The sequence below is a fragment of the Arabidopsis lyrata genome, assembly GCF_000004255.2.
Source record: "Arabidopsis lyrata subsp. lyrata unplaced genomic scaffold ARALYscaffold_7, whole genome shotgun sequence".
NCBI classification, from domain to species: Eukaryota; Viridiplantae; Streptophyta; class Magnoliopsida; order Brassicales; family Brassicaceae; genus Arabidopsis; species Arabidopsis lyrata.
Window position 1 is genome coordinate 12,200,984 of NW_003302549.1, and position 26,650 is coordinate 12,227,633.

General features: G+C 36.9%; 5 protein-coding genes across 5 annotated transcripts; 4 read left to right on the plus strand and 1 right to left on the minus strand.

Annotated features, from left to right (window-relative positions):
- Nucleotides 1-1,439: 1,439 nt before the first annotated feature.
- On the plus strand, nucleotides 1,440-2,147 carry LOC110226215. Its single transcript, XM_021016988.1, has one exon. The coding sequence runs from the start codon at nucleotides 1,440-1,442 to the stop codon at nucleotides 2,145-2,147; it is 708 nt and encodes a 235-aa protein (XP_020872647.1).
- Nucleotides 2,148-2,378: 231 nt separating this feature from the next.
- On the plus strand, nucleotides 2,379-3,765 carry LOC9304214 (probable 2-oxoglutarate-dependent dioxygenase ANS). Its single transcript, XM_002868096.2, has 3 exons — nucleotides 2,379-2,885; nucleotides 2,964-3,285; nucleotides 3,370-3,765. Exons 1-3 carry the CDS (start codon nucleotides 2,422-2,424, stop codon nucleotides 3,598-3,600), a joined length of 1,017 nt encoding a protein of 338 aa, XP_002868142.1. The 5' UTR covers nucleotides 2,379-2,421; the 3' UTR covers nucleotides 3,601-3,765.
- Nucleotides 3,766-3,975: 210 nt separating this feature from the next.
- Nucleotides 3,976-12,053, minus strand: LOC9304215 (lysine-specific histone demethylase 1 homolog 3). Its single transcript, XM_021018300.1, has 10 exons — nucleotides 11,920-12,053; nucleotides 10,090-11,701; nucleotides 9,600-9,741; nucleotides 7,228-9,435; nucleotides 7,018-7,111; nucleotides 6,523-6,860; nucleotides 5,651-6,364; nucleotides 5,462-5,536; nucleotides 4,372-5,243; nucleotides 3,976-4,283 (listed from the first exon to the last, which is right to left on the minus strand). Exons 2-9 carry the CDS (start codon nucleotides 11,457-11,459, stop codon nucleotides 5,178-5,180), a joined length of 5,007 nt encoding a protein of 1,668 aa, XP_020873959.1. The 5' UTR covers nucleotides 11,460-11,701; nucleotides 11,920-12,053; the 3' UTR covers nucleotides 3,976-4,283; nucleotides 4,372-5,177.
- Nucleotides 12,054-13,046: 993 nt separating this feature from the next.
- On the plus strand, nucleotides 13,047-14,048 carry LOC9306237 (S-protein homolog 1). The gene has a single exon (XM_002868097.2). The coding sequence runs from the start codon at nucleotides 13,343-13,345 to the stop codon at nucleotides 13,796-13,798; it is 456 nt and encodes a 151-aa protein (XP_002868143.1). The 5' UTR covers nucleotides 13,047-13,342; the 3' UTR covers nucleotides 13,799-14,048.
- A 4,194-nt stretch (nucleotides 14,049-18,242) lies between these two features.
- Nucleotides 18,243-26,510, plus strand: LOC9304216 (flowering time control protein FCA). Its single transcript, XM_021018301.1, has 21 exons — nucleotides 18,243-19,007; nucleotides 19,229-19,299; nucleotides 19,455-19,533; nucleotides 21,657-21,739; nucleotides 21,817-21,868; nucleotides 22,072-22,139; nucleotides 22,498-22,564; nucleotides 22,652-22,731; nucleotides 22,819-22,883; nucleotides 23,133-23,192; nucleotides 23,281-23,443; nucleotides 23,767-23,850; nucleotides 23,935-24,390; nucleotides 24,564-24,743; nucleotides 24,906-25,085; nucleotides 25,177-25,209; nucleotides 25,396-25,428; nucleotides 25,594-25,626; nucleotides 25,798-25,866; nucleotides 25,987-26,032; nucleotides 26,158-26,510. Exons 1-20 carry the CDS (start codon nucleotides 18,653-18,655, stop codon nucleotides 26,029-26,031), a joined length of 2,256 nt encoding a protein of 751 aa, XP_020873960.1. The 5' UTR covers nucleotides 18,243-18,652; the 3' UTR covers nucleotide 26,032; nucleotides 26,158-26,510.
- The last annotated feature ends 140 nt before the right edge of the window (nucleotides 26,511-26,650 follow it).

The window sequence follows — 26,650 nt, forward strand, 5'->3', positions numbered from 1 at the left end:
GTCCATACCATGAAAAAGGCTGAAGTTTAAGGACGTATCACTGGTATTCGTTTAACTCGGAACTGCCCGTCCATCCAACACTTGTTGTTCGCTGACGATAGTCTTTTTCTTTGTCGGGCTACTTTTAAAGAAGGGGCTGAAATTCTCAAGTGTTTGAAACTATATGGTGATGCTTCCGGTCAAGAAATAAATCTTCAGAAATCGTCAATTATTTATGGCACCAAGATGGAGCCGATTATGAGACATTTGCTGGGACTGTTTCTTGGAATTTTCAAGGAAGGTGGTGATGGTATGTATCTAGGTCTTCCGGAAAGTTTTAGTGGTTCTAAATGTGATTTGTTATCATACATAACAAAGAAGCTCAAAACCCGGCTGACTGGTTGGTTTGCAAAGACGTTGTCGTTAGGAGGGAAGGAAGTCCTTCTTAAATTTGTTGCCATGGCTTTACCAGTGTACGCCATGTCTTGTTTTAAATTAACAAAATATCAATGCCAACAGATTACGAGTGCAATGACAAGCTTTTGGTGGAACTCATGTGAAGAACATAAGAAGATGCATTGGGTGTCTTGGGAAAAAATGTGTAAAACAAGGAAAGAAGGTGGTTTAGGATTTCGAGCTGTTGGTGATTTTAATCAAGCTTTACTCGCAAAACAGGCCTGGAGACTTCTTACAAAACCAAACTCTTTGTTGGCGCGGGTATATAAAGCACGTTATTATCACCGTAAGGATTTTATGGATGCTGTTGTTGGGCTCGACCGTCTTATGCGTGGCGCAGTATTATCCATGGTAGGGCTCTGCTTGGAAAAGGCCTCATAAAAACCATCGAGAATGGACAAACTACCAGTGTGTGGATTGACAAATGGAACTTTGATAACATCCCGCGTCGTCCTTTCAACAAACAGTCTCTTTTTTATTTAGATTTGCGGGTTTCAAACCTTATTACCACCCAAGGCTCTTGGAACCACAATCTATTATTGGAACTGTTTTTTCCACCGGATGTTGTCAGAATTATGTCTTATCCTCCAATGGTTGCAGCAGATAGCTATGTATGGGCTTATAACCGGTCTGGGTGTTACACGGTCAAGAGTGGTAATTGGTTATTGTCTCATTTACAAACTGATCCTACACCTTTATCTGCTCATGACAAGGAGACTCGTATACTTAAAGAGAAGATTTGGGCGATTAAGACTATTCCTAATATCAAAATGTTTTTATGGAGAGCTTTATCTGGTGCTTTAGCAGTCTCGGTTTGTCTTCAGGCTCATGGTATGAATTCTGTTCTTCAATGTTCTCTTTGTCAAAATGATTTAGAATCCATCAGCCATGTTCTTTTTAACTGTTGGCCGGCGCGAGAAGTTTGGGAGATTGCCAACATTCCCTTACCTTCTCACGGGTTTACAGATTCAACTAATGACAATCTAGCATTTTTGTTGAAAGTTATGAGTAATGATAGTGTTTCACTCTCTATACGTATGGCGATCCCGTGGATTTTGTGGGGAATATGGAAGCACCGCAATAAAGTTTTATATGCTGGGAAACAATGTGATTTGAATGCATTGGTAGTTCATGCAATAGAAGAAGCGGAACTGTGGAATAAGTTAAAGGAGACACAACCGCAGCCTCCTCTTGGTATTGGTTTGAATGCTCGCCGTGAGACCAGATGGGTTAAACCTCCCATTTACTTTCTTAAGTGTAATCTTCATGTCTCTTGGTTAAATGAGTCTCATATGTGTGGTGGAGCTTGGATGGTAAGGAATCACCAAGGAGATGCAGTTTTCCATGCGCGAGAAATGTTTCTACCCGCTTCAAATCGTATCGCTGCGGAATTAAGAGGGATTCTTTGGGTTCTACATAGTCTTTCTGACTTGCATTTGGATAACATTGAGATATGGTCTGATTGTCATGCTGCTATTGATGCCATTATTGACCCATCAAATTGGCCAAGGTATCACTCCTTCCTTGACAAGATACATCGGCTAATATCAAGCTTTGGTAAAATTGTGTTTAAGGTGTCTTCTACAAAAGTTAATACGATCGCAAGAGCTATTGCTGCAAGTGTCACAAGTGATGGACGGGGCCAATCTTATTTAGCTAGTGGCGATCCGTTTTGGCTATTTTTACGTATTGAAGAGGAGAAGAGGAGATGACATAGTTTGGAAGTCTTTCATAATCATTTATACTCTGTTTTGTGGAGTTCTGTTTCTTATGATGGCATGTTCTGTTTTTCACTTTCAATACGGTTCTTATTTTTAATAAAACATATTAGACGGCAAAAAAAAAAAAACCCTTTGTTACTTCTAGTGTCTATATATATAATTAGAGTGCCACGTCAGCATTATTTTTATAATGTAAATTTGTTTTTTTTTTGATAAATATAATTCTCCTCTTAAATTTCAGATCTTCGTGTAGATCAGATCATCCATGGAAACAGCGTCGAGAGTGGAACTGATTGTTAAAGGCAACTTACCGGAGGTTCCTTCCCAGTACATTCAGCCACCGGAAGCTCGACCTCATCTCCATTACTCCGGCGATGCAGCTTCCATCCCAACCGTCGATCTCTCGAGCTCTAATTCCGCTAGAGAAGCAATCGGTGACGCTTGTCGCAACTGGGGAGCTTTTCACGTAATCAACCATGGTGTTCCGATCCATCTACTTGATCGGATGAGGTCTTTAGGTCTCTCTTTCTTTCAAGACTCTCCCATGGAAGAGAAGCTACGATACGCTTGCGACTCTACCTCCGCCGCGTCGGAAGGTTACGGTAGCCGGATGTTGCTTGGTGCTAAAGACGACGTCGTTTTGGATTGGAGAGATTACTTTGATCATCACACGTTTCCTCTCTCCCGCCGCAACCCTTCTCGTTGGCCGATTCATCCTCCTGACTACAGGTTTCTGCTTTGATTCATCTCTTAGTTCTGACAAAATGTTTCATCTCTCTCAATTAATTGATTTGATTCGATTGGTAGACAAGTTGTTGGAGAATATGGTGATGAGATGAAGAAACTAGCTCAGATGCTATTAGAGCTAATCTCAGAGAGTTTGGGTCTTCCTGGTTCATCTATCGAAGAAGCTGTTGGTGAAATTTATCAGAACATCACTGTGAGTTATTACCCTCCTTGTCCTCAGCCTGAGCTCACTCTTGGTCTTCAGTCTCATTCCGATATGGGTGCCATTACTCTCTTGATTCAAGATGATGTTGGAGGTCTTCAGCTTTACAAGGATGCTCAATGGCTCACTGTTCCTCCTAACTCTCATGCTATTCTCGTTCTTATAGCCGATCAAACTGAGGTTTCTATTCTCTCTTTGAGGTCTCATAGACAATGCAAGCTAGAGTAGAGAAGATTCTGACATGCTCCTTTTATCATTGTGCAGATCATAACCAATGGGTTATACAAAAGTGCTCAACATAGAGCCGTAACTAATGCGAATCAGGCGCGGTTATCAGTCGCTACCTTTCATGATCCTTCCAAGACGGCAAGGATAGCACCAGTTTCTCAACTATCCCCACCGTCTTACAAGGAAGTTGTGTATGGTCAATATGTTTCTTCCTGGTACTCTAAAGGTCCTGAGGGTAAACGAAACCTCGATGCTCTTCTCTACTAACTTTACGCTAATGTGAGTGTGGATGCCAATTGCCACGACACAGTGGTTTCACAATAGTTTGTCATGATTATTGTTTACGACAAAAGAAAACAAGACATTGGCTGTGAAAATTCAATAGACACAAACGATTAATAAATAAATAAACTGGATGAGTTCTAGTCCCAATGTTTTCAGTAGCAGAATGCTTTAAAGTTTCAATAATGCTTCCATTTGCTTTAAACAAAAATCATAATCATAGAGATGTTACGATGAGTAAAAGATATTTGAGATTAACAGTCGTAAAGGTTAAGGATGGCTCAATATCAAGGAAGGGGATGGTCCTTGCAAACCCGTATGCTCATCTATTTCACTATTTGAAATGGCAATATTATGGAATGACCAATGGCATATGATTCTCCGATTTAAACCATGAAAACATTCAGAGAATACAGTGCAAATACCAGACCCGACGATTAAACACAGCAGCAACTGAATTGATGATAGAAGCATCATAAATACGATCCTTGATCAAATGTAAATCCAATTGACAATTTTTTTAAATATGCAAGTATATATGTACCTCCCATCAACAAGCAGAGTGATTCTTGAACCAAGGTATCTATCTAAACAGCTTCGATTAAAAAGATTCCAGCTCCTCACCAACATGGGTGAAAGTGAATTCAGCCAAGGCTAAGTTTCCTCACCTGAAAAGCCAGCATCAAACTTTCAGCCACATTGCTAACAAAGCCATCATTAAAAGAATGCAGAAGAAACACATACAAAGCAAATAACCTGCGTCATTGCAGTGCGTCTTGTAAGTCTTGAGACACCACAAGCTACTTGTAAGTCTTGAGACACCAGAAGAACATCAAAATACTGAAATGCTTGGGAGCTTAACCAATCGTTACTTTCCAGTGTTTGACGATCCACCTTTACCTGCAAGAGTGAAAGTGAAACACCTGCAGCTGTGGTATCCAAGATTTCCCCTTCAGAGAGATAGGGAACGAACTTACCAAAGGAGGTATGGCTGCTGTTAGTATAGGCAAATCAGAACATAACAATATCATATTGGCATTCTTTGACTCAATCTATATTATCATTGGCATTAGAAAGTGAAAAGCTTTTTCTCTTGGGTTCCAGAAATTACATGAATCTCAAGAAATGAATTCAGATACCTGAAAGTAGGATTTTGTCTAATGGGGGTTAACACTAAATCTTAAGCTCTATACAATTACTAAAACAAATCAGCGTAAGTTGAGAACATGCATCATCCGAGGGGATAACTGATGAAAGACACATCCACTTGACATAAAATCTTGATCAGAAAGTCCTCAGAACATTGCCCCCCAGGAAGAGGAGAGAAGATGCTTCACCCATACCAAGCAATATAGCAAGACCAAATTCTCCATCATATCTGGTAATGCCAAAAACTCGTCTCTGCCAATGCTTTGGTATGTAAAATCATGGGAAAAGTCTCTTCTACATCAGACCGTCTGCTTCATAAGCTTCCTGATATGTGGTTTCTACAAAGGAGCATTGCCATCCCAGCGGATACCAACTCAACAACCATTGGCCGTTACTATAGATCCCAATGACCATCAAGGTTTTGGAACTTGAGCTATCGCCATGTACTTGTCAACTTGTTTGTCCACAAAGTCACGAATCTGCATATTACATATATATTAATCAAATGAAGTGACAATCAATTAGAAACTCTTCTAAAATAGATTCAACTATTTAGTGATATTTGCTATGAGAACCTGTGACCAAGATTATCTAAATTGACATTTTTGCCGACACCAGAGAGAGGGATAAACTAGAAACTTAAGAAACAATAACTGTGGCAAAAAGAAACTCTGAAACTTTTGGAGCTTTTACAAACCTTGTTTTTCCGCTTTGAGTCGAGGAACTGTGTAACAGCCATAGCTTTCTCCACATCTGTTGTATGTTGCATAACCTGATAAATGCCTAAGAGTTTCAGAAGACTCTTTTTCTAAATTCAGGTAGAACCAAGAATCGCAATATAGTAGTTGAAGAATTTTGAAGAGTAGAAAACCACAAAGTCACAAACCTTTGTTGCTGTCTTCTTCATAATTGACTTGTATACATCTCTGTCAATTTTTTTTGCTCTATACGGAGCCATAAGCAACGATGCAACAAAATCTACAACCCCCTGTTTCAAACGATCTGCACTTCGGATATGATTTTTATGTGGCTCTTTATTCACTGTAACCTGTGACACAGAACATTCATTCGCTCGTTGGTCATGCTTCCAACTAGGAGGGCCTGTCGAACAAGCAATCGAATCTTCTTCATCCTTAATATGCAAAGTACGATTGAAAAATTCAGGATCAGCAGCAGCAGCTTGAGATTGCCATCTATCTATAGCCTGAGAATCCTTGAAACCATCGCTACTACCACCAGTATCAACCCATGCCCCCGTTAAGAAACTGGTATCCGCAGCCACACTTTCTCCAGAACATTCTCTGAACTTCGAATGAGATACAAGCTCATTTGAATGGCTACGCTGTGAATAGTTATCAACTGGAATCCTTGAATTGTCAAGGTCAAGGCAGGAGGCAGGAAAATCATACCAGTCCCGAACTTTGCAGTTCCTCGAGTCTATCTCTGACATACAATCTTGTCTTCCTAAGACATTGCCAGGAAACTTTTTCCTGAAATCAGATTCGTCCATCTTTGCATACTGCTCTCGCCTGGCAAACTTATGAAACGAGGGAATCTTAGGAAGCTGCAATGAAGTATTATGATAGGCCTCAGAAAATGCCTGCAAGACAGAAACATATAATTTGTTCTTAACAAACAAATAAATAAAGAGTTGACTTAATATGAAAGCAAATTACCCTCCTCAGAGAAAACAAACACATTCAGCAAGCATCCATCAATGCCTTTCACTAATTTAAAGATTAAAAAAAAAACACTTGCCTTTGCAGCTGCTTCTGCTGCTGCACGAGCCGCCTCAGCTTCAGCAAAGACAGCCTTCTCTTCCTCTGACATAGGTAGCTGGTTGTCCTCAAGCTCTTCATCTGTTTTCACATCGTTGCCATTGCTCAGCTTTCCCTTACTGTCTGTGTCCGGACTATTCAGTTTTCTTCTTATTCTAGAGGTGTTTGTTGTATTCGCTTGTCTCAATGATTTCTTTCCACTATTTACTTTTTCTTTCCGGTATAGTTCCAGCCACACATTAACAAGCTGACTTGCAATGGCACGGATATCACGGCTCGTGTGTGCACAAACCTTTTCTTTCACAGTCTTCCCAATGCCTGCATCAGCAAGTGGAACGTAACCAACTTAGAGAAAATTAAACAGGGCTGAAATGACGAAACCGATAGCACATGATATCGAGTCTTAAGACAGAACTGGATTGCATGTGATATATGAGGTTGGGACAAAAAGTGCACTTGGAAGAAAAATCAATACCTGAGAGCCTCACGGCAAAGAGATCACTCGTAACTCGAACAAGAATATGTACACAGTGACGTAAAAGCTGGGTTCCATTCTTCCCCATCGAATCCTAACAGAAAATTTTAAATAAGTAAGAATTTGTAAAAAAGCCAATAGAAATTCATGGAACAAACAGATAAGTTGTATTCTGTGCTTTGGTACAAAAAACTATCTCACTGAGCTTACCAGGATCCAAGAGTTCAGCACTGCAAGCCCTTCTTTTGTACCTGCAAAGGATTTCAAGGTTTCACCAGGTAGGTTAAGCAACTCCTTGGCTAAATGCAAACGCCCGACAGTTGTTTTAGCAGAGAAGAACATGTTCCGTAGCAATGATTGCCTGGCTAGCACATTAGAAAGCTCAACAACTTCCAGCCTCTTTATTAGGTCTCTGACTTCATCCCTCACAGGTACAGATTTCCTCTGCGCTTTTTCAAGTGTTTCTATTTCGGATGTGTAATCATTTCCACTTCTAAGTATATCAATTATACGCACAGCTTCTCGGACTCCAGTCATCATTGCACCACCAACAGTGTCAGGATGCTCTTTGCATGTTGCCTCACCAGCAAAAAACAAACAATTCTGAACAGGCCTTCCCAATACGTCATAATCTTCACCAGAAGCACCAATAGCAACATATGAGTAGGCACCATAACTGTAAGGATCAGTGCCCCAGTCAGTAACTACCGAGGCAACAGGATCAGGAACCAGATCCCCACCAAAAAGCTTCCGAAGAACCATCATTGCATGGTTCACGTGCTCAGACGTACTCTTGTTTGTATATTCAAAAGCAGCCTTCCCAACCACCAAAGCTATCAGGACAGGAGCACCAACAGTTTTTTTGACATTCCAAAACATAAAGCACTCACCTCTTAGATCTGTTTCCTCAGCAGTTGCCCCAAAATAATCAACACTATCATCCCAAAATACCTCTGGGAACTCCAACACAACTTTATTTAGAACTCCAAAACCAAGTTGTTTGATTGACGCATATTTCCAGTCCGGCAAGGGTGGTGAAAATTTAATAGTTTCTGCTTTCAAGCATCCAAGAGGAACAGTTACCAGAACAGCATCTCCAAGATACTCACAGCCATTTGATGTACTAACTCTGACTTTATGCTTGCTGTTATGCATGGCAGATACATCAGAGGCATAAGATACCTCAGAAACTATTTTGTTTAAGTGAATGTCAAGTCCTTCTGCAAGCGACTCAACAACTCGGCTATAACCACCTTTAATCATAGCATGTGGCCCTCCAAATCCGCCATAAAACTCATCTTGATTCCAATGAGGAAGCGAAACTTCCTTGAGGACAGCAGCGCAACCATATTCTGTGTGAGCAAAATGCCAATTCATAACTCTTCGCTCCAAAGGATTCAAAAAATCATCTTTCCAGCTTTCATCTTGCGTAAAGGGACCACGGATGCCTGTTTTTGAGCTTGAATTGGCAAGCTCAATTTTGTCAATGTTCACCTTGTCATGTGGCATTCTCAACCGTTGAAGGCCATATTCTAGACCATCCTCAAGAGACATTTTATTTGCTCTTTCCTTGCCTATTTCCTCAACAAGCAAATCCACATCGTCAATTAGACTGTTGAACTCTGCTTGTAGAGCATCATCTAATTCTGCAGGAACCTTTTTCCCTGTTACAGTATCATAAAGAGGACAGAATCCATGCAACACGCTCAACTCCAGACCTAATTGGTTACAGACCAATACCGAAGGATCTGGCATTCTTTCAGATGGCACATCAGCCTCAATGCCAGTAATTATGCTAGCCCCAAGATCCACAGGAACTGAAAGAGACGACCGGTCTGTAAATACACGACCACCTACTCTACTCCTTGCCTCAAGAACGGTTACAGAAAAACCCTGGCGCTGTAAATGACGTGCTGCAGTTAATCCCGCAGGACCAGCTCCAATAACTATAACTTTCTTCTCATCTTTAACCTCACATGGAACACAGTCCCTTCCTATCATTTGATTACTATTTGCAGAGGAAAGTGTGCTAGACAAAGCAGGCTTAGCTACTGAAAAAGTTTCAGGATGCTTTTCAACATTAGATGCAGTACCATCCTGTAAAGCATTTATGCTCACAGAATGTTTGCAATCATCAATAATGCTTGCTTCACATGTTTTGCTGGTAGATTCCAACATTTCCGAGGTCGCACATCCTACCAAGTCCCTTTCATCATTTTGGAAAGCACATTTCTTACCCTCACTAGTTGATTCAACGGCTTTGACCTGACCAAGGATAAAAGCAACTCCCTCTTCAGAATCTGCAACAGAAGCCATAGAACTTTCTTCAAGCTTTCTCCCCTGGAGGAGATCATAGTCTTGATTAGTCAAAGATCCCGCCTTCCCCTTCACAGATGAAATTCCAGCATTTATATAACCCTGTAAAAAAACACCATTTCACATGCGGTCTATAAGAAACAGCACTCATTCTCTTTTCAATAATGCATACAAATTAAAAGCAAACTTAAGAAAAAAAAAATCAAAAACGAAGAATTAATAGAAGACAGGAGAACCACACAAATAAAGCAACAGCACAGACTTACTCTCTGATCAAGAAACTTATAGACTTCTCTGATAAGGGAAGCTGAAGGCAATTCATTCTCAGAAGGGCCACCGGTAACACCACACTCAGTGACAGGTAAGATTCGGCTGACATTTTTACTCCACAGGCCTAAGATAGAATTCCTGTATCAATACAGATATCAGTTCTGGTACATCAAAAAAAGCGGAGTTAAGATCTTCAAGAGAACGAATGAAACACAAAACAATAATATTTAGAATATCAAAACTGTTCCAAGTAAAACTGGTGAACACAAAATGGACAAAAACCAACTTAAAAATTCTTTAATTTCATTGCAAACATACAGTACAGTAAGTATTCAAGGTTTCCAACAAATGAAGAAGCCGAAAATGGGATTGACATCTTAAGGTACACCCTTCTTATAAGATCGTAAGAAAAATACATTCTATACAAGATAAGAAACACTGAAACCACGCATTTGAATACGTAACAGCCACAAAAAGGAAACTAACCTGCAAACTAGGTACTCCTGATGGCTACCTTTGCGCTTCAAGACCTCTTTCAGTATAATCTTCTCAATTGGACTTACTGACTGGGCTTTAAGTCCAGCTGTCACCGCAGCTGCTCTACCAATTTCAATGTCCTTGGAAATAGATGGAACAAAATCACACTTGTCACTTCCCTTAAAGGACTTGTCACTTTGACAATCAAGAAAGCCTTGCTCATTCTCCCATTTCATGTCTCCTTCATACACCATGTTTCCAAGCTTGCGCTTTTTAGCAATACGCTCTGGGCGTTGCAAGGTGGATAGCTTCCTAGAATTAGGTAATGAAATTGCATCCCCTCGGAAATTTTCATCTTCGCAGGGAATTATAGAAACCGGGGAAGCTTGAGCAGTTCCATCTTCAAGAGTATTAACTTGAATACCACCACCATTAGAAGCATTATGGTGTGAAGAATACTTGCACTTATGACAGAGAGTAACATGGGTAGTAGACTCAAAGGAATGATCCTCAAAATTAACTTGGATACCACAATCACACATAACTAAATTCTTCTCTCGGTAATAACCGGACTCTGAAGCTGGCTCTCCCAGGTGTATGTGCTGATCAGGAGCAATAACTGCAACTTCTTTTCTATCAGTAGGACAATAAACTTCGCCATGGACATCTGGCATGGGAACAGACACCCTGGATAGCTCCAGGGCCTTCTCCGACATTGGTCGCTCGGATTCCTCCTCTGTAATTTGATGAAAGACATCTGCTTCCTTCTCCCTGGATACTGTTTCTACTTTTTCATGACCGGGAGAGGCTGCCTCATCTTTACCATAAAACTTATGCAGGAGGGTTCCAGTTTCTGAAGCACACTTTTGAATAGAATTAGAAGCACCATTTTCGGAGATGCAATCCACTCTTTTATTATTCGTGCCAGAATCTACTGTTGAATCAACCATCTTCTTGACATATAAGCTATTCAAACCTTCCCTAAGTAATACACTCTGCACCTTGTTTGTGTTGCCTTCCTCAATTGGTTTCAAATTAGAATTTGCTACAGTATCAATAGGAGGAACACCCTCGTGGTTCCTAATTCTAGGAGTTCCTGATCCAACACCTTTCTTGTTGCCCTTCAATCTCTTCCTAAAACTGGCTAAGGTGTCATCCATATCTTCAGAATTTTTGTCCAAAGCACTCAGCTTCTTTTCCACAACCTGTTTCTGCCTCTGTTTACCAGTACTTTCTGTCTCAACCTTATCCTTCTTGGAACTTTTATTCTTCATAATCTCTAAGAGAGATCCAATAGGTTCATCATCATCAGCATCATCGTCAAACTGAAAAACCTTAGATCCTCTCTTGGAACCAGATTTCCTCCCCGTACCATCCATATCTATCTTCTTATTCCTTACACCGAATATCAACCTCCAATGTACCACTATCTAACAAAACTCCCAAATTCCAACGCAAACTTAACAAAACTTTTACCTAAGCTTCTCACCTCAAAAATCAAGTCTGCTCTAATCAAGAATTTGACCTTGGTAGGGGTTCTGAGATATCGCCCTTTCAAATTTACCACGGGAAGTTCACAAAATCAAATTTTTAGGGTTTTCTAGCAGAGTGAGCTCGAAACCTAGAACCAGAGTAAAACGAAAACGAAATAAGCAACGGCATTATGGCAATCACATAAATGGAAGCAGAGAGGAATACTGATGCAAAACGCTAGAATTAGTGGATAGCGAAAGAGAGCTAGTGGTGAAGAGAGATAAGAGGTTCAAAACTGGATTTAGGGTTTACAAGACCTCATTCGCAAGGAGATTGGTGATACAAAAATTCGAAATTGAAATTAACCTGCAGTAGCCGAAGAGCTTTTATCTTCGTCGAGATCTCAGAAGCAACGATTCATCAAATGTTCAAAAAACCCAAACGAACATGGTGGTGAAGCTAAAAATTTTTATCAGGAAAAAAAAAAAAAAATGGTGAAGCCGAAATCAGGAAATTAACGATTAAGAGACGTTCGCTTCAAAACGCTGCGTATGGTATTTGTTTATTAATTGGAGGAAATATAGTTGGAAAATATTGTTTTGGTTTAGTATTTTAGTACTACTGTTTAGATCAATGAAAAGATAAATGAATGATTTACAACTAAAATTATATTACCAAAAATCATATCTAGTTTATGAAAAAGCTAAAACTAAAATAAATGTTAAAAGTAAAATTTTGATACATTTAAATTTGTTTGATTATAGATTTCAAATTATTGGGTCATAATCAAAATCTTAAACTTAATATATTTTAAAAATTAATTCACATGCTCAAGAATAAAAATTTGATTTTTTTTTTTGTCATCCGAAATTAATTAGAGCTCAAAAGAGCCATTCATGAGAAATACTGTTTACATATATGATATGAAGCAGTTCTGTACGAACTTTTCGTGCCAGATTATCCGCTTTTAGCAGTGTTCTAAAATATGCCCTAGGCGGCCGTATATACGGTAGTTATACGCTATACGGCAGATCACTGTACTATTTTTAAGCTATGCGTTTAACAAATACGGTTGGGTTTAATACGGCCACTTATACGGCGCTATACGGCTCAATACGGCCATTATACGGTGTTATACGGTTAAATACGGTCATTATACGGCGTTATACGTCTCAATACGGCACTTGCTGCTTATCTAAATACGGTTGTCATTATGTTATCATTTTTTTGAGAGTTGGAGTTTAACGTGAGACTCTTTTTATTTTTTTTGACAATTATTTTTTATGATATTATATATATTTATAATATATTTATAATATATTTATATTATATATATATATACTCCGCATATACAGTTAGGCGCTATACGGTGATCCACCGTCCGACTACCGCCTAGCGTATTTTAGAACATTGGCTTTTACATTAGCATTACGAGAAATTAAAGATTAAAAAGAAAAAGGTTGAGAATAAAAATTTGATTGTTACGTCGTATATCTATCATAAAAAAAGGGAGAAAAGAATCGTTGATAATAAATTCAAATATAAATTATTATTTTGTTTGTCTTAATATATTATGCCACGATCATCTACTTTGATCATTATATGTGACCAATCTTTCAGTTTCAATTCTAATTAACAAGCAATCACGTAAATGATTTGCCACATGACTTTTCATTAACGCAATGTAATAAGTAATAACATTAATGCAATTACGTTTCACTCTTCCATTATAAAAAGAAGTAACAAAAATATTTCTTCCTAATAATTTTGCTTGCCCAAAAAAAAAAAAATGAATTGCATCAAACAATTTTTCTTGGCAATTTGCTTTTCTCTAGCCATAACATGTCAAGATCATGTCTTAGTCGGCGGCACCACCACGAGAGACATCATAGTCCCGAAGATTTCTGAGTGGCAAGTCACGGTTGTTAACGGTTTGACTACTGGTGAAACTCTTTTTATCCATTGTAAATCTAAGGAAGATGATCTAGGTGAAATTAGTCTGAATTTTAGAGATAGATTTTCGTGGAATTTCGGAGAAAATATGCTTCACTCAACTTTGTTTTGGTGCTATATGAGCAAAGATGATGGTTATATGAATGTAAAGGTATTTTGGGATGATGTTATTCTGTTCCATAGATGCGGTTGGAAGAATTGCATTTGGACCGCAAAATCTGATGGCCTTTATCTTTGGAATTTAGCGAACGGTGAAGATGTATTGTCGGAAAAATGGGAAGTTGGATGGTGAAAACATATTTTTTGCTTTTTTGGTAATCCTTTATTAAATGTATCTTGTTGATTTTGGCAGAATAAGCAAAAACTGAAGTAATAAAAAACAAATTTGTCATAAATTTCTCTTTTATTTGGTGTATTTTTTCGTCAATGATAGATTTTTGTTTTAGTTATTTATATACAAGTCAGTTAATTACTAGATTAATTTTATGAAATAATTACAAAATCCAAGACTAGATAAATGATCGTTGACAAAAAAATATGATCAATAAAACCTCATTAAAATATTTACCAAGTTGTTATATAATTTTCCTACAAATATTTTTCTACGAATATTTTAGTAGAAACTCGGTCAAATATTTTTTACCACTTTCCTACTACAACTTTCTACAAAGTTGTATTGACGGAGAGTCATTTTACAGTTTTGATTATTTGTTATAGATTTAATTATTATTCTAAGATATTTTTGTGGTCAAGTAATCTATTATTTTAAGATTTCATTAAATTGATAATTTTGTTTTCTTTAGGTAAGTAGTTTATGAAGAGACAAATTTGAATACAATATGTTTTGGAAAAGATTATTGCAAATAAAGAGCATTAAATTTTGTTAAATTATTAATTTATTAAGATATTTCTATACTTTCATATTTTTTGAAAACCCTATTTAGAAATAATAAATTTTTGATGAACTAAATTTTGTTAAATTATTAATTATTAATTTATGAAGATATTTCTTTACTTTCATATTTTTTGAAAACTCTATTTAGAAATAATAAATTTTTGATATATTCAAATTTAGAGTTTAGAAGGAATTGATGCTCCTATCCTTAATGGTGATGATGAACTCGAAAACGATATTGCTGTACTTTTAGAAGCGGTTACACGTAGAAAAAAAAAACAATTATCGCAGCTAATTTTTTTCATAATTTTCGGGTGTCATTTGAGAAGACAACAACATAAGCTTTCAATGTAGTAAGAAGATTAATATGAGCTCTAACAAAAATAAAAATTCAAAATAAGCAAAAACACACTAAATTATACTTCACTAAATTTTTTAGATATATATATATTTACAGTTTATATACTTTTAATTTATGATATTGATAGACCATATGTTTATATAGGGTTTTCAGAAACATTATTAACTTATTATTTTATCAAGTTGTGTCATTTTTACACTGATCCAATTCAGGATCAGATGAACTTATTAATTTATCGAATATTAATTTACCGAGGTTTTGTGTATATTGTTTACTAAAACCATTAACTGTTCATTGTTAACCACGTCTACCATACAACAAATATTATCTGTACTATCCAATTCACTATATGCGTATCCACGATAATTTTTTATGTTTTACAGCGTTACTAAATACTATCCAATATCCACTTACATTATAATTTGGTAAAAATATTTCTTATTTTTCTTTATCAACTATTTTTTTAATAAAAAAACTTAAATGTAAATTGAGAATAATAACTTTTATTGATTCTTTTATTTATCATGAGTCGAATATATTATTTTTTCTTAAGTACATCTTCATATTGAAGATACAATTTTAGAATACAAAGAATGCAGTCGAAACTACTACAACGATAAATTTATTTGTGATTTTGCTAAAGAGAACAAAGTGGACTTCTTTCATAAAGACCTTAGTACATACGCTTTGGTACCACTGTGTCTACATTTCAAGTTATTTATGGATACATCAGGTTTAAAGCTACAGTTTGCAAAAATAAAGTTCAGCTACAAGTTGATGTATATCAATCGTAACATAATGAAAATAAATATGAAGTTGGATAATAACGGATTTTATGGCCAATTAGCGAATATGACTATTTTTCGGAAAGCATCGCCAATCTCCTTTATGCTATATTTTTCTTAGTGTATACATCTACGTATATAATAATTGTGTTATATTAATTCTGTAAATGACTCTGTAATAACTCTATTAAATCAATGAAAATATGTTTTGCCAAAAAAAAGTAAAATAATAAAAAGTTTATATTTAACCAATCACTAAAGAAATAAATATTTCATAAATCATAATTACAAAAAGTAACCTATTTAAACAAGCTATCATGTGGAAGCCCCCTTGGTCCATTGGTTGACCAAATGTTGATTAATGCTTCTACACCAAGAGGTCTGGGGTTCGAGTCCCAGATATTGCGATTTATTAACAAATTTGCAGATTATTGGGGGCAAGTATGCAAGAGATCTCCAGCGATGTACAATTATAGCCGTTCGCTAGGATTTTACGCAGAGAAGGAAGTGTCGCCAGGTCGTGGATCATTGAAGGTATTCATCAAGATCACGAAGAAGGAAGTGTAGTTTGTCGTGGATCTAGTAAGGGTCGGAAAGAATTGTCAGTTGTATAATCGTCTATGTAACTGTTCTCATAATTTGTAATTGATAATAAATCATGCCAAAAAAAAAAAAAGTTATCATATGATCCAAATTTCAATAAAGTACCGGTCCAAATTTTAACTTCATTACCGGTCCAACCACTATTACCGTAACTAGACCGCTTTTTCTTTTTACACCGGTCAGAGACTCAGAGAGTACATTCGGACAAAAAAACTAATTGATCTCATCTTCAATCAAATTGGATCAAATTCTCAGGGGCTCTCCAAGCTCAATATTTTTTCTCAAATGCTCCTCTTCTAAAAAGAAATTTCTTTTTGATTTATTTTAAATCGAAATATGAGACAAAGACTTTGTAACCCTTAAAAACTTCATCTATTTACGACCCAACCAGTCTAATCGGATCATCAATTATCCGAACTCACACTTATTGGGTCATATCCAATTAAAATCTTTTTTTTTTTCTTTAGGGTTCGTTCAACCTTTGAAAGAAATCATTTGACACTTAACAGTTTTTTTTTTTTCTACTTCTTCGACGTCAAACTTGGTATAACTACAGACAACTACGTCTTTGTGTAAGTTAAAATCAAGTTTTCATTTTGGGTTTTGTATAAAAACGATTGAAATTAGGGATACCATAATTAATCGTTAGTCGATTTGTTTGTGTAGAATCTGAAGTGATGGAATGTAAGTGCTAATAGAATCGTTTGAATGGACGTGTTAATCTGATCGATAAAATAGAAGTGATAATCTAATCGATTGATTTTGTTTGTACGTTTGTGCAAGAGAGTAGTGGCTCGAACAAAAAACCCAACTATATCGAATCCTATAGAACCAGAGAAAATCATGGAATAAGAATATGGCATAAGTGGATTATGAAGCAACAAATTCAATTTCTCGCAGGGATTCAACAGTATAATCTATACACTTTAGACAACTAATAGAACTTGGTATAACTATATTTTTTTGTAACTTATATAGAAATTTGGCATAACTACGTCAGTTTGTTAAACTTAGTACAACTTGGTTAATATAGTTATTTGAAATTTTTGTATAACTAGGTACAACTTGGTACGTAGTTGTTCTACCCAGATTTTGTTCTCTCTCATCCTTTTTCTCTTTCTATAGTAGAAAATAAAAAAATTGAAAATTTTCAAAATTTTAAAACCGTAAAAAACGTGGGTCAAACTGCTCTCGGTCAAACTACGCCGTCATAAATTGCAAGTGGGCGCCGTAAAACAAGTACATCTGCCAGGTGGCACTGCAAAAATGAACATAGTTATTCTTAGTTTTCAAGTTGTACTCGCATATACACAGTTGTACTTTTTGAGATTTTTTGAATAATTAGTTATACTTGGATTGAAACTAAATTTTTTTAGTTATACCCATGATTTTAGTTATTTGAGGTACATTTCCTATGTTTTCATGCAAAAATATCTGTCAAAACGTTATTTTTGTGTGTTTTGCAATGCAATGGGGATAACAATAACAAAGTCATCTTAAAAGTATAAGGTCTTTCTTATACAAAAATGAGTTTAATGAAAACTATCTTATAAATTTTGTTAAACTAATGTTATTTAAGAAGATTTGTTAAATTATTGGTTAAATTTCTAAAGTGCATATGAGGATTTTATAAATGGTCTAACTAATTTATTAAACAATTTGTACAAAAATGAGTTTAATGGAAACTATCCTATAAATTTTGTTTAACTAATGTTATTTAAGAAGATTTGTTAAACATTGGTTAAATTTCTAAAGTGCATATGAAGATTTTATAAATTATCTAACTAATTTATTAAATTACATATAAAGATTTGTTAAATTGGTCGTAGTTGTACCATTAAGAAACCAAGTTTTATCAAGTTATACAAATATAGAGTATCAAACATTAAATACAGACACAAATACACAAATACGGACTGATATGGAATGTTATGATTGGTCGGAACAGTCAATTTTCATTGTTCAAAATAATAGCTTTTTATTGGTCAAATTATTTTTGTTATTTATTATTAAATTTGATTTTATAAGGGTAAAATAGAGTTTTTGTATTTTATTAAGAGTAGGAGAGTATGTGAGATTTTTGGAAAGTAAATAGATTGACAAGTGAGGAGTAAGGAGCTCCTCAGATTTGGACCCAATCAAATTCATCTTCGATACAGATCCCAAATTTCTAGGGCTCCAAGTCCTTTGATTTCTTCGACTGTAATCGCAATTCCCCACTACGTCAAGCTGGACAGACACCGAAGGGATCGCCATGACAGTGGCGGCTACGAAGATTCCTACCATAACCACCGAACCACCCATCCTAGAGGTCCGTCTCGTCCCTCTGATTCACGCTTCGAAGAGGATGATGATGATTTTAACCGCCATCGTCGTCGTCGTGGAAGCAGCCCTAGCAATTATCGAGTTGGAATTGGGGGCGGAGGAGGAGGTGGTGGTCGACGTTGGGAAGGTGACAGTCCTACGGATTTTGATGGTCCCAGAGATGGAGGTTTCCGGCAGATGAATGGTCCTCCAGATAGAGTAGATTTTCAGCCGATGCGTCCTCGGAATGGTGGAAGTTTTCGGCCTATGGGTTTTGCCTACGATGACGGTTTTCGTCCGATGGGTCCTAACGGTGGTGTAGGAGGAGAAGGGACGCGGTCAATTGTTGGAGCTGGTGGTGGCAGAGGAGGATTTCGGTCTAACGGACCCGCGAAGTTTCAGCCTTCAGAGAGTCCAGACGGGAGGAGATTTATCGGTAAAGCAATGGAGTCTGATTATTCTGTAAGGCCGACTACACCGCCGGTCCAACAGCCTCTTTCTGGTCAGAAACGAGGGTATCCTAGCTCAGATCATGGCAGCTATACTGGAGCTGGTAAGCATGAGTTCACTTGTAGTCTTTTAAGGTCCCGAGGATCTCATGTTTTTGTGGGAATCAATGATTAGAATATTGTAAGTTAGTGTAGTTGTTAACTTGTTATGGTACTTTATTGTTGAAGGTTTTTCGTGCGATCCTTTCGATTTTCCCTTGTATGTGATAATCAAAACTATATCCCATCCTCATGTGTATCCTTAGCTGGAAAAATTGATTTGCAGATGTTTCTGATCATAGCAGTACTGTCAAGCTTTTTGTTGGCTCCGTACCAAGGACAGCTATAGAAGAAGAAGTGAGTTAATCTGGGATATTTTATTTAATTTGTTATCTATGTGCTCATTGCTGGGATATTTTACACCAGGAACACCGTCGACTCTTATTCGTACCTAGATAGTTCTTAGTGAGATTTTACCTTTTCTAATTTATCTGTTGGTTTTTATATTCCAGGTTCGTCCCTTTTTTGAAAAGCATGGAAATGTTCTGGAGGTTGCTTTGATCAAGGACAAGAGAACTGGACAGCAGCAAGGTATGTCAATCTCCATTTTACTAGGAAATAGTCGTGATTTATACTTTTTAAATTTCAGGTCTCCCTGAAAAGGCTGATGGGAAGCAACCCCAGTCTCATCATTGGCCTCCATTTGTTTGCAACAATTTTCGGGCTTATTGCTTATGCTTGCCAGCGTCTTATCTGTGTTCAATTCTGTCACAGAAGAAGGCTACCTGTGTAGTTTGCTAAGAAAGGGTTTATGTACTTACATTGGACAAATAGATTTCGCTACTTGTGTGTATTCTAGAAGTTTAGTTGTGTTTGAAAAGTGTAGCAGACTTTATTGAGGGTGTTTTAGAGTTGGAGTTAATGTACAGAAAACTGAAAAGATGTTTTGTTGTTGCCTTTATAGTGGGTATTGGTTAAAAGAACATCGCTATTTTCATCTCCTATTGAAATTCATTTTTCTTTACTCTTCCTTTAGATGGATTGAAAATGTTGTGTATGGTCTTGACTTGATGAATGTATTTTTTGAGTTGGTAGTTTGATAAGGACATAAGGTTCAAAAGATGGTTTCCTAATTTGCCACCCCTGCTGGTCAAGATTTGGCCCTTTTTTATTGATTATATCATGTTGGAGGTTTGGCGTCTTCTTTTTTTCATATCAATTTATGAATGTCTGTCTATTGGTTAATGATGGAATTCCTTTTACCTTTTTGGATGTGTGATGCCGGAATGAATGCTTTTCTCCTTTTCTTTTGTTGATGACATGAGGAACTATGATGACTGTATTTCTTACCACTCTCTTTGAATGGCCTGAGATTTCAGTTTTCTCTATGGTATTCCCTCTCTATTTCTTGGATGGCCTGCGATGTGATATACCCACCTCTTGTCATAGATGAATGAATGTTTATGTTTAGTAGCTCTTATGTTTGTATTCTGTATGTTCCCACCTCTCTATTTCTTGGATGGCTTGTGATGTGATATACCATCTCTCGTCATAGATGAATGAATGTTTTGTTGAGTAGCTCTTATGTTTGTATGGTAACCCTTGCACTGGTGATCGATATTTATGTGGAAAATGTTTGATGATAGTTTATTTTGTATACTCCCTTTTCGCCAACCAAGCCTTTGTGCTTGCAACTGTTTTAGATCTGTCTAATTGAGTTTCCTTTGGTACTATTCCATTTATATCTGTCTTTATTTTGTCAGTGTAAAGAATCACTAGACGATGAATGTTGTGTTTGTATGTGCATAGTTATTTATTAATTCTTGACTTTCCAAGAAGTAATTGTATCTATTACTGCTACACCTTTGTGGATGGCATAACAATTGCATTTGATTGTGGTGACATAAAACTTTTGATCGCAGTTTGAATGTACTAGATTCCATACAATTCTTTCTTCAGTCTTGTGAAATGTTATTATGTTAGGTGGTGCAAACATATGGAAGGAAGCTGATTGTTTTAATTTCTTAGAATAGTTTCTGAGGTTAATACAACAATGTTGACTTCACTCTCTTTCCCTTGATCGATCAGCATCAGGCAGGAACCTAATTATGTAATACATGAAGCAAGTGTATTCTTTTCTGAATTGCAATTATTTCCAATGAGTTATCTTGCCCATAACTGTAGTTCTTTAATTGAAGTCTTCAAATGCTTGATGTATGGTGACGAAAATGTGATATATGTTTTGGTTTTAAGTTTTTAACTATCTGCTACTTATCAATGATTGAGATTCTTACATACTGAATCCTTTACCTTGGACCTGTAGTTATATTTTTATGTTAGTAACTATCTGCTATTTTATGTTTGCACAAATTCAGCCACCCTTTGTCTGAAAGGCCCTCTTGTAGATATGTTATCTGCAGATACCGACTGTTTTCTATTTTTTAATATTTTTTTTACTATATGCTCCATTTGAAGACATTAATTTATTCTCTCCAACAACTTTACTTCAATGATTTAAGCGGAGGCTGTCAGGACATGTCTTGTGATTTTCCTACTGAACTTATGTGTTTTGAGTAATGCCATTTATTTCTTCAAAATTGTGGTTGCGTAGCTTGTACATTTGTAATGCAACTTTTTAAAAGTACATATTGATGTTGATTAAAAGAAAAGTTGAACCTTGAAACAGACAGCTTAAGTATCAGTCTTTAATGCAGGCTGTTGTTTTGTAAAGTATGCAACTTCTAAAGATGCGGATAGAGCCATTAGAGCACTGCACAATCAGATCACTCTTCCTGGGGTAATTACCCTGAGGCTTTCTCTTATCAAGAACAGAAAAATACAGGTTGTTTCACATTATAATTTGTTGATTCCCAGGGAACTGGTCCTGTTCAAGTTCGATATGCTGATGGGGAGAGAGAACGCATAGGTAATCTACTTCGGCACGTAGTATCTTAATGTGGCTGTCATTGTCTGGTGTTCATAGTAATAACCATACGCTGCATAAATTCAGATTACAAAAATTAAGATAATGTGGGAAATGATATAAATTTTAACGATGTGAATCCCTTTTTTCTCTGTTGTCTTTGCCCGCTTTCAATTCTCAACTGATTTAGTCTTCTTCTTCTGAAGGCACGCTAGAGTTTAAGCTTTTCGTTGGTTCACTAAACAAGCAAGCCACTGAAAAAGAAGTTGAGGAGGTATGTCTCATGTCCTATTTTTTGAAGTTGTTACTTATGGCAGATTAAAGGAACATGGAAGAGTTTTAAATTTGGATATTATAGTGTCCCCTGTTACCTGAGTTGATAATTTTAAATGACTCTTTGATAAGTTTTAGTCTTACCAAAGTGTAAGTGGCTGGAAAATTGTGTAAATAATGCAATCGCTTAGACATTCTACTAACTGTGTAATCTCTTCTTCCAAATCATCCAACTGTTTGTTTGTCATAATAGATAAAATTGATAAAGATGTGAACGGCTAACTTCTCAGTTCAAAGTATTTGTTTTAATTTCTCATGTAGTCTTTCGACAAACTGTTTGACTGTTATTGCTTTAACAGATATTTTTACAATTTGGTCGCGTAGAAGATGTCTATCTCATGCGTGATGAATATAGACAGAGTCGTGGTATGTCTTGTAACTTCTACTAGATTCTATAAATATTTTGATGTGTGATGATGTTGAGATGGTCAAACTGTGTTTTTCACTTTGTAGGATGCGGGTTTGTTAAATATTCAAGCAAAGAGACGGCAATGGCAGCTATCGATGGTCTCAATGGAACTTATACCATGAGAGTAAGCTGTGAATCACATAAGTATCTCAGTTTCTCTCATATCACCCTTTGGACCTCTTTTGTTTACTGGCCTCTATCCTTTCCCTAGGGTTGCAATCAACCATTGATTGTTCGATTTGCTGATCCAAAGAGACCTAAACCTGGCGAGTCAAGGTAATGCCTTATGGACTATATTTCAATCGTCATTTACCATCTTTACTTGTTTCACTACCAGCATCTTTATTTTTTTCACTACCAGCATCTAATTCTAATTTCATTTACCATTCTTTGTTCTATCTGAGTTATATTTATGGGGAATCTTTTGGGGCATGGTGGAGAGTTGGGAACCTTGTTCCTTCTCCAGTTATTACTGGAATGTGAAGCATTGCTGTCTATATATCCTTACGTAGTTTCTGTTTCCAGGGACATGACAGCTCCTGTTGGACTTGGTTCAGGGCCTCGTTTTCAAGTTTCAGGACAAAGGTAACTAGCGTGAAATGAGATCATTCATTATGCTCATCAGGTAATTATATATTTTGACTAACCCCGATCTCCTCATCTCTATTTGTAGGCCTACCTCTAACTTTGGTGACTCTAGTGGGGATGTAAGCCACACAAATCCTTGGCGTCCAGCGAATTCACAAAACGTAGGTCCACCTAGTAACACTGGGATCCGTGGTGCCGGAACTGACTTTTCCCCTAGACCAGGTCAAGCAACATTGCCTTCAAATCAGGTGAGAACAGCTTGATGATCATGTATATCATCTTAAATCTACACATTAATAGAAGTAAGCACACATAGTTTGCATGTATTGTGCGAGACAAATAAAAAGAAAGTACTTCATTTACTGCACACATATGAGCTTATGGACTGGTGAAAAGAAGCATGAAGTTCCGACCTTTCAGCTTTTCATATGATGCAACAAACATAATGTGTGTTGCAGTCAAATGATATGGCCTTGATTTGCAGTTTGTCAGTTACTGAGACAATTTTTTATTTTCAATATTTTCTACCTCTGATGTGAGCTTTGTTATATGTGACATTCTATAATTTTAGGGTGGCCTGTTTGGTGGTTATGGTGTTCCTCCCCTTAATCCTCTTCCAGTCTCTGGAGTTTCATCTTCTGCCAAATTGCAACAGGTACTTTTGCTATATTTTTCAATCAAGCAAATCTGAAAATGTTGTGATACTTAACTTGGATTTTCAATTGTTTCTATTCCATAGCAAAATCGGGCAGCTGGCCAGCAAATATCACCATTAAAAAAACCTCTTCACAGTCCACAGGGTCTCCCCCTACGTCCACATTTCCCTGGGGCCCAGGCACCCTTGCAGAATCCTTATACTTATAGCAGCCAGTTGCCTTCCTCTCAGCTGCCGCCACAGCAAAACGTCACTCGTGCAACTGCTCCTCAGACTCCTTTGAACATTAATCTACGGCCAACACATGTGTCTTCTGCAACTGATCAATTTCCCCCTCGTTCCCAGCAGCAACCGCTACAAAGGATGCAACATCCTCCTTCTGAGCTAGCTCAGCTCTTGTCACAGCAAACTCAGAGTCTACAAGCAACACTCCAATCTTCTCAGCAAGCAATATCTCAGCTGCAGCAGCAGGTGCAGTCTATGCAGCAACCAAACCAAAATTTACCACTCTCACAGAATGGCCAAGCTGGTAAACAGCAGGTATGAATATAGTCTCTCAGTTGCGTCTGCCCAGCCGGGTTCTTCAGCAGCTTTTTTTTTTTTTTTTTTTTAACTTGAGATTATTTCCTGATAAGACATCTCAGGTTTTTATCCTTCATGTGTTTTAGCATTCTCCGCTTTTCTAATGTTCCTCACGGCTGCTTCTTTATCAGTGGGCTGGATCTGCAATTCCAACAGTTGTTAGCACCACTGGTTCGACACCAGTTAGCTTTTGTCAAACAGCTGCACCTGCAGTAAGTCAGAGCGTGGTTTCTGTCAAATGTACCTGGACCGAGCATACCTCGCCTGATGGATTTAAATATTATTACAATGGTCTAACGGGTGAAAGCAAGGTGAGAAACGTGGCTCCTCTTTAATATATTTCCTTGTGAGTTTCAGGAGTATTCCTTCTGGTTTGTTGTGCTATTTATAATCCTTGAACATGTATACATGTATATTTTATATTTGAAGTTCTTCAATACGTGCCATAATATGTGTATAATTGACTTTTGCAGTGGGAAAAACCTGAGGAAATGATAGTGTTCGAACGAGAGCAACAGCAACAGCAACAACATCAAGAAAAGCCAACTATACAGCAGCCCCAGACCCAATTACAGCCGTTGCAGCAACAACCACAACAAGTTCACCAGCAATATCAAGGCCAGCAATTACAGCATCCGTTTTATTCTTCACTGGTTGGTTTCGTTTTCATGCTGGTTACATTCAAGTAGTTTTCTCACATGGTCTCTAATTTGCATATTTACTCTTTTCCATTTGGACTTGCAGTATCCAACTCCAGGGTCCAACCATAATGCTCAGGTGTATATCTGTTTAATCTGTTTACTTATTTTTCGTTTCAAGATTTTATTCTTGAGATGCTAATGTTGTGGTAGAAGGAGATTGACCACCTTATGTAAAATTCAATAAGCCATGGTTTTGCCAGCGTTTTGAAATACAGATAACAAATCTCTAACGTGAATATCTGTTTTCCATTTTAAAACGCAGTATCCATCATTGCCAGTTGGTCAAAACAGCCAGGTATATATCTGAACCTGTGGACTTATTTTTCAGGGAACTGATTGATTCTCAGTTACAACATGAACTTCCTCTGATGCGTAGTTTTGGTAACATTTAGAAAGAAGAAAACGCTATGCATATATTCTCTAGTTTAAAATCTTTTTTTTTCTTTTCTGGAAAATGCAGTTTCCTATGCCAGGAATAAGTCAAAATGCTCAGGTATATCTCTTATTATGTATAACAATCTCTCATATCTTCTGATTATCTTTGTATTTAATCGAGTAACATACATGAATTTTGATATTTTAAAAAGAAACATAAGGGATATGACTTTCTTGGTTGGAAATAATTAAGGCAGAGCTTATGTTCTAATCTGTTTGGATTATCTAGGACTATGCTCGGACACATATACCCGTGGTGGGAGCTGCTTCAATGAATGATCTATCAAGAACTCAACAGGTAGTTATGGTTTTTATCAGTGATTCAGAACTTCTCTCTGTCGTCCTTTGGTACTCAGATGTTCTTTGTTGTTAAAACCTTTTTTTCTTATTCTCTTACAATCATATCTCTTTTTTCCAGAGCCGTCAATCTCCCCAAGAACTCATGTGGAAGAATAAAGCATGAGGTTCATATCTTCCCTTTCTCTCATCTCTCTTGTATTTTTTCCGTATCGAAACACATTCCACATGTATTGAGGTTTCTTTAGTTTGAAGTTGCATCTATTTCTCTGTGTTGATCGATACTCTGCAGGTACATGAAACGAGGAGCTAAAATATCTCAGTAACTAGATAGAAATTTCTGGAACTAATTAGACAAGGAGAGGAAAAGCAGCAATGGCAGTGTTCTTAGTCTCTGATTTTTTAAGTTAATTCCTTCAGGTAAAATAGATAGGCGATTCGAAGACCATCTGCATTCTTCTCTAATCAGATATCTTCTTCATTTTCATTTAAAGAGTTACCAAACAATGGCCTGTTGTAACATAGCTAGCGCAAGTCATGTCTCATGTTGTGTTACTAGTAGTAAACTTAGCTGGGAAAACCAAACTTTGATCCAGACTAGGAGTCATATATTATAGAAATAGAAATCTGTGCTTTCATATATCATCACTTGACAAAATCCTACTCTAATTTTTCATTTTCAGAGTTCTATCAATTTGTAGTTACCCGATCTTCATATATGTGTTTGCTCTTCCAATGATTTCGTGAAACCAGAGTCCTATGTAGGTGGACTTCTTTAGTTTTTA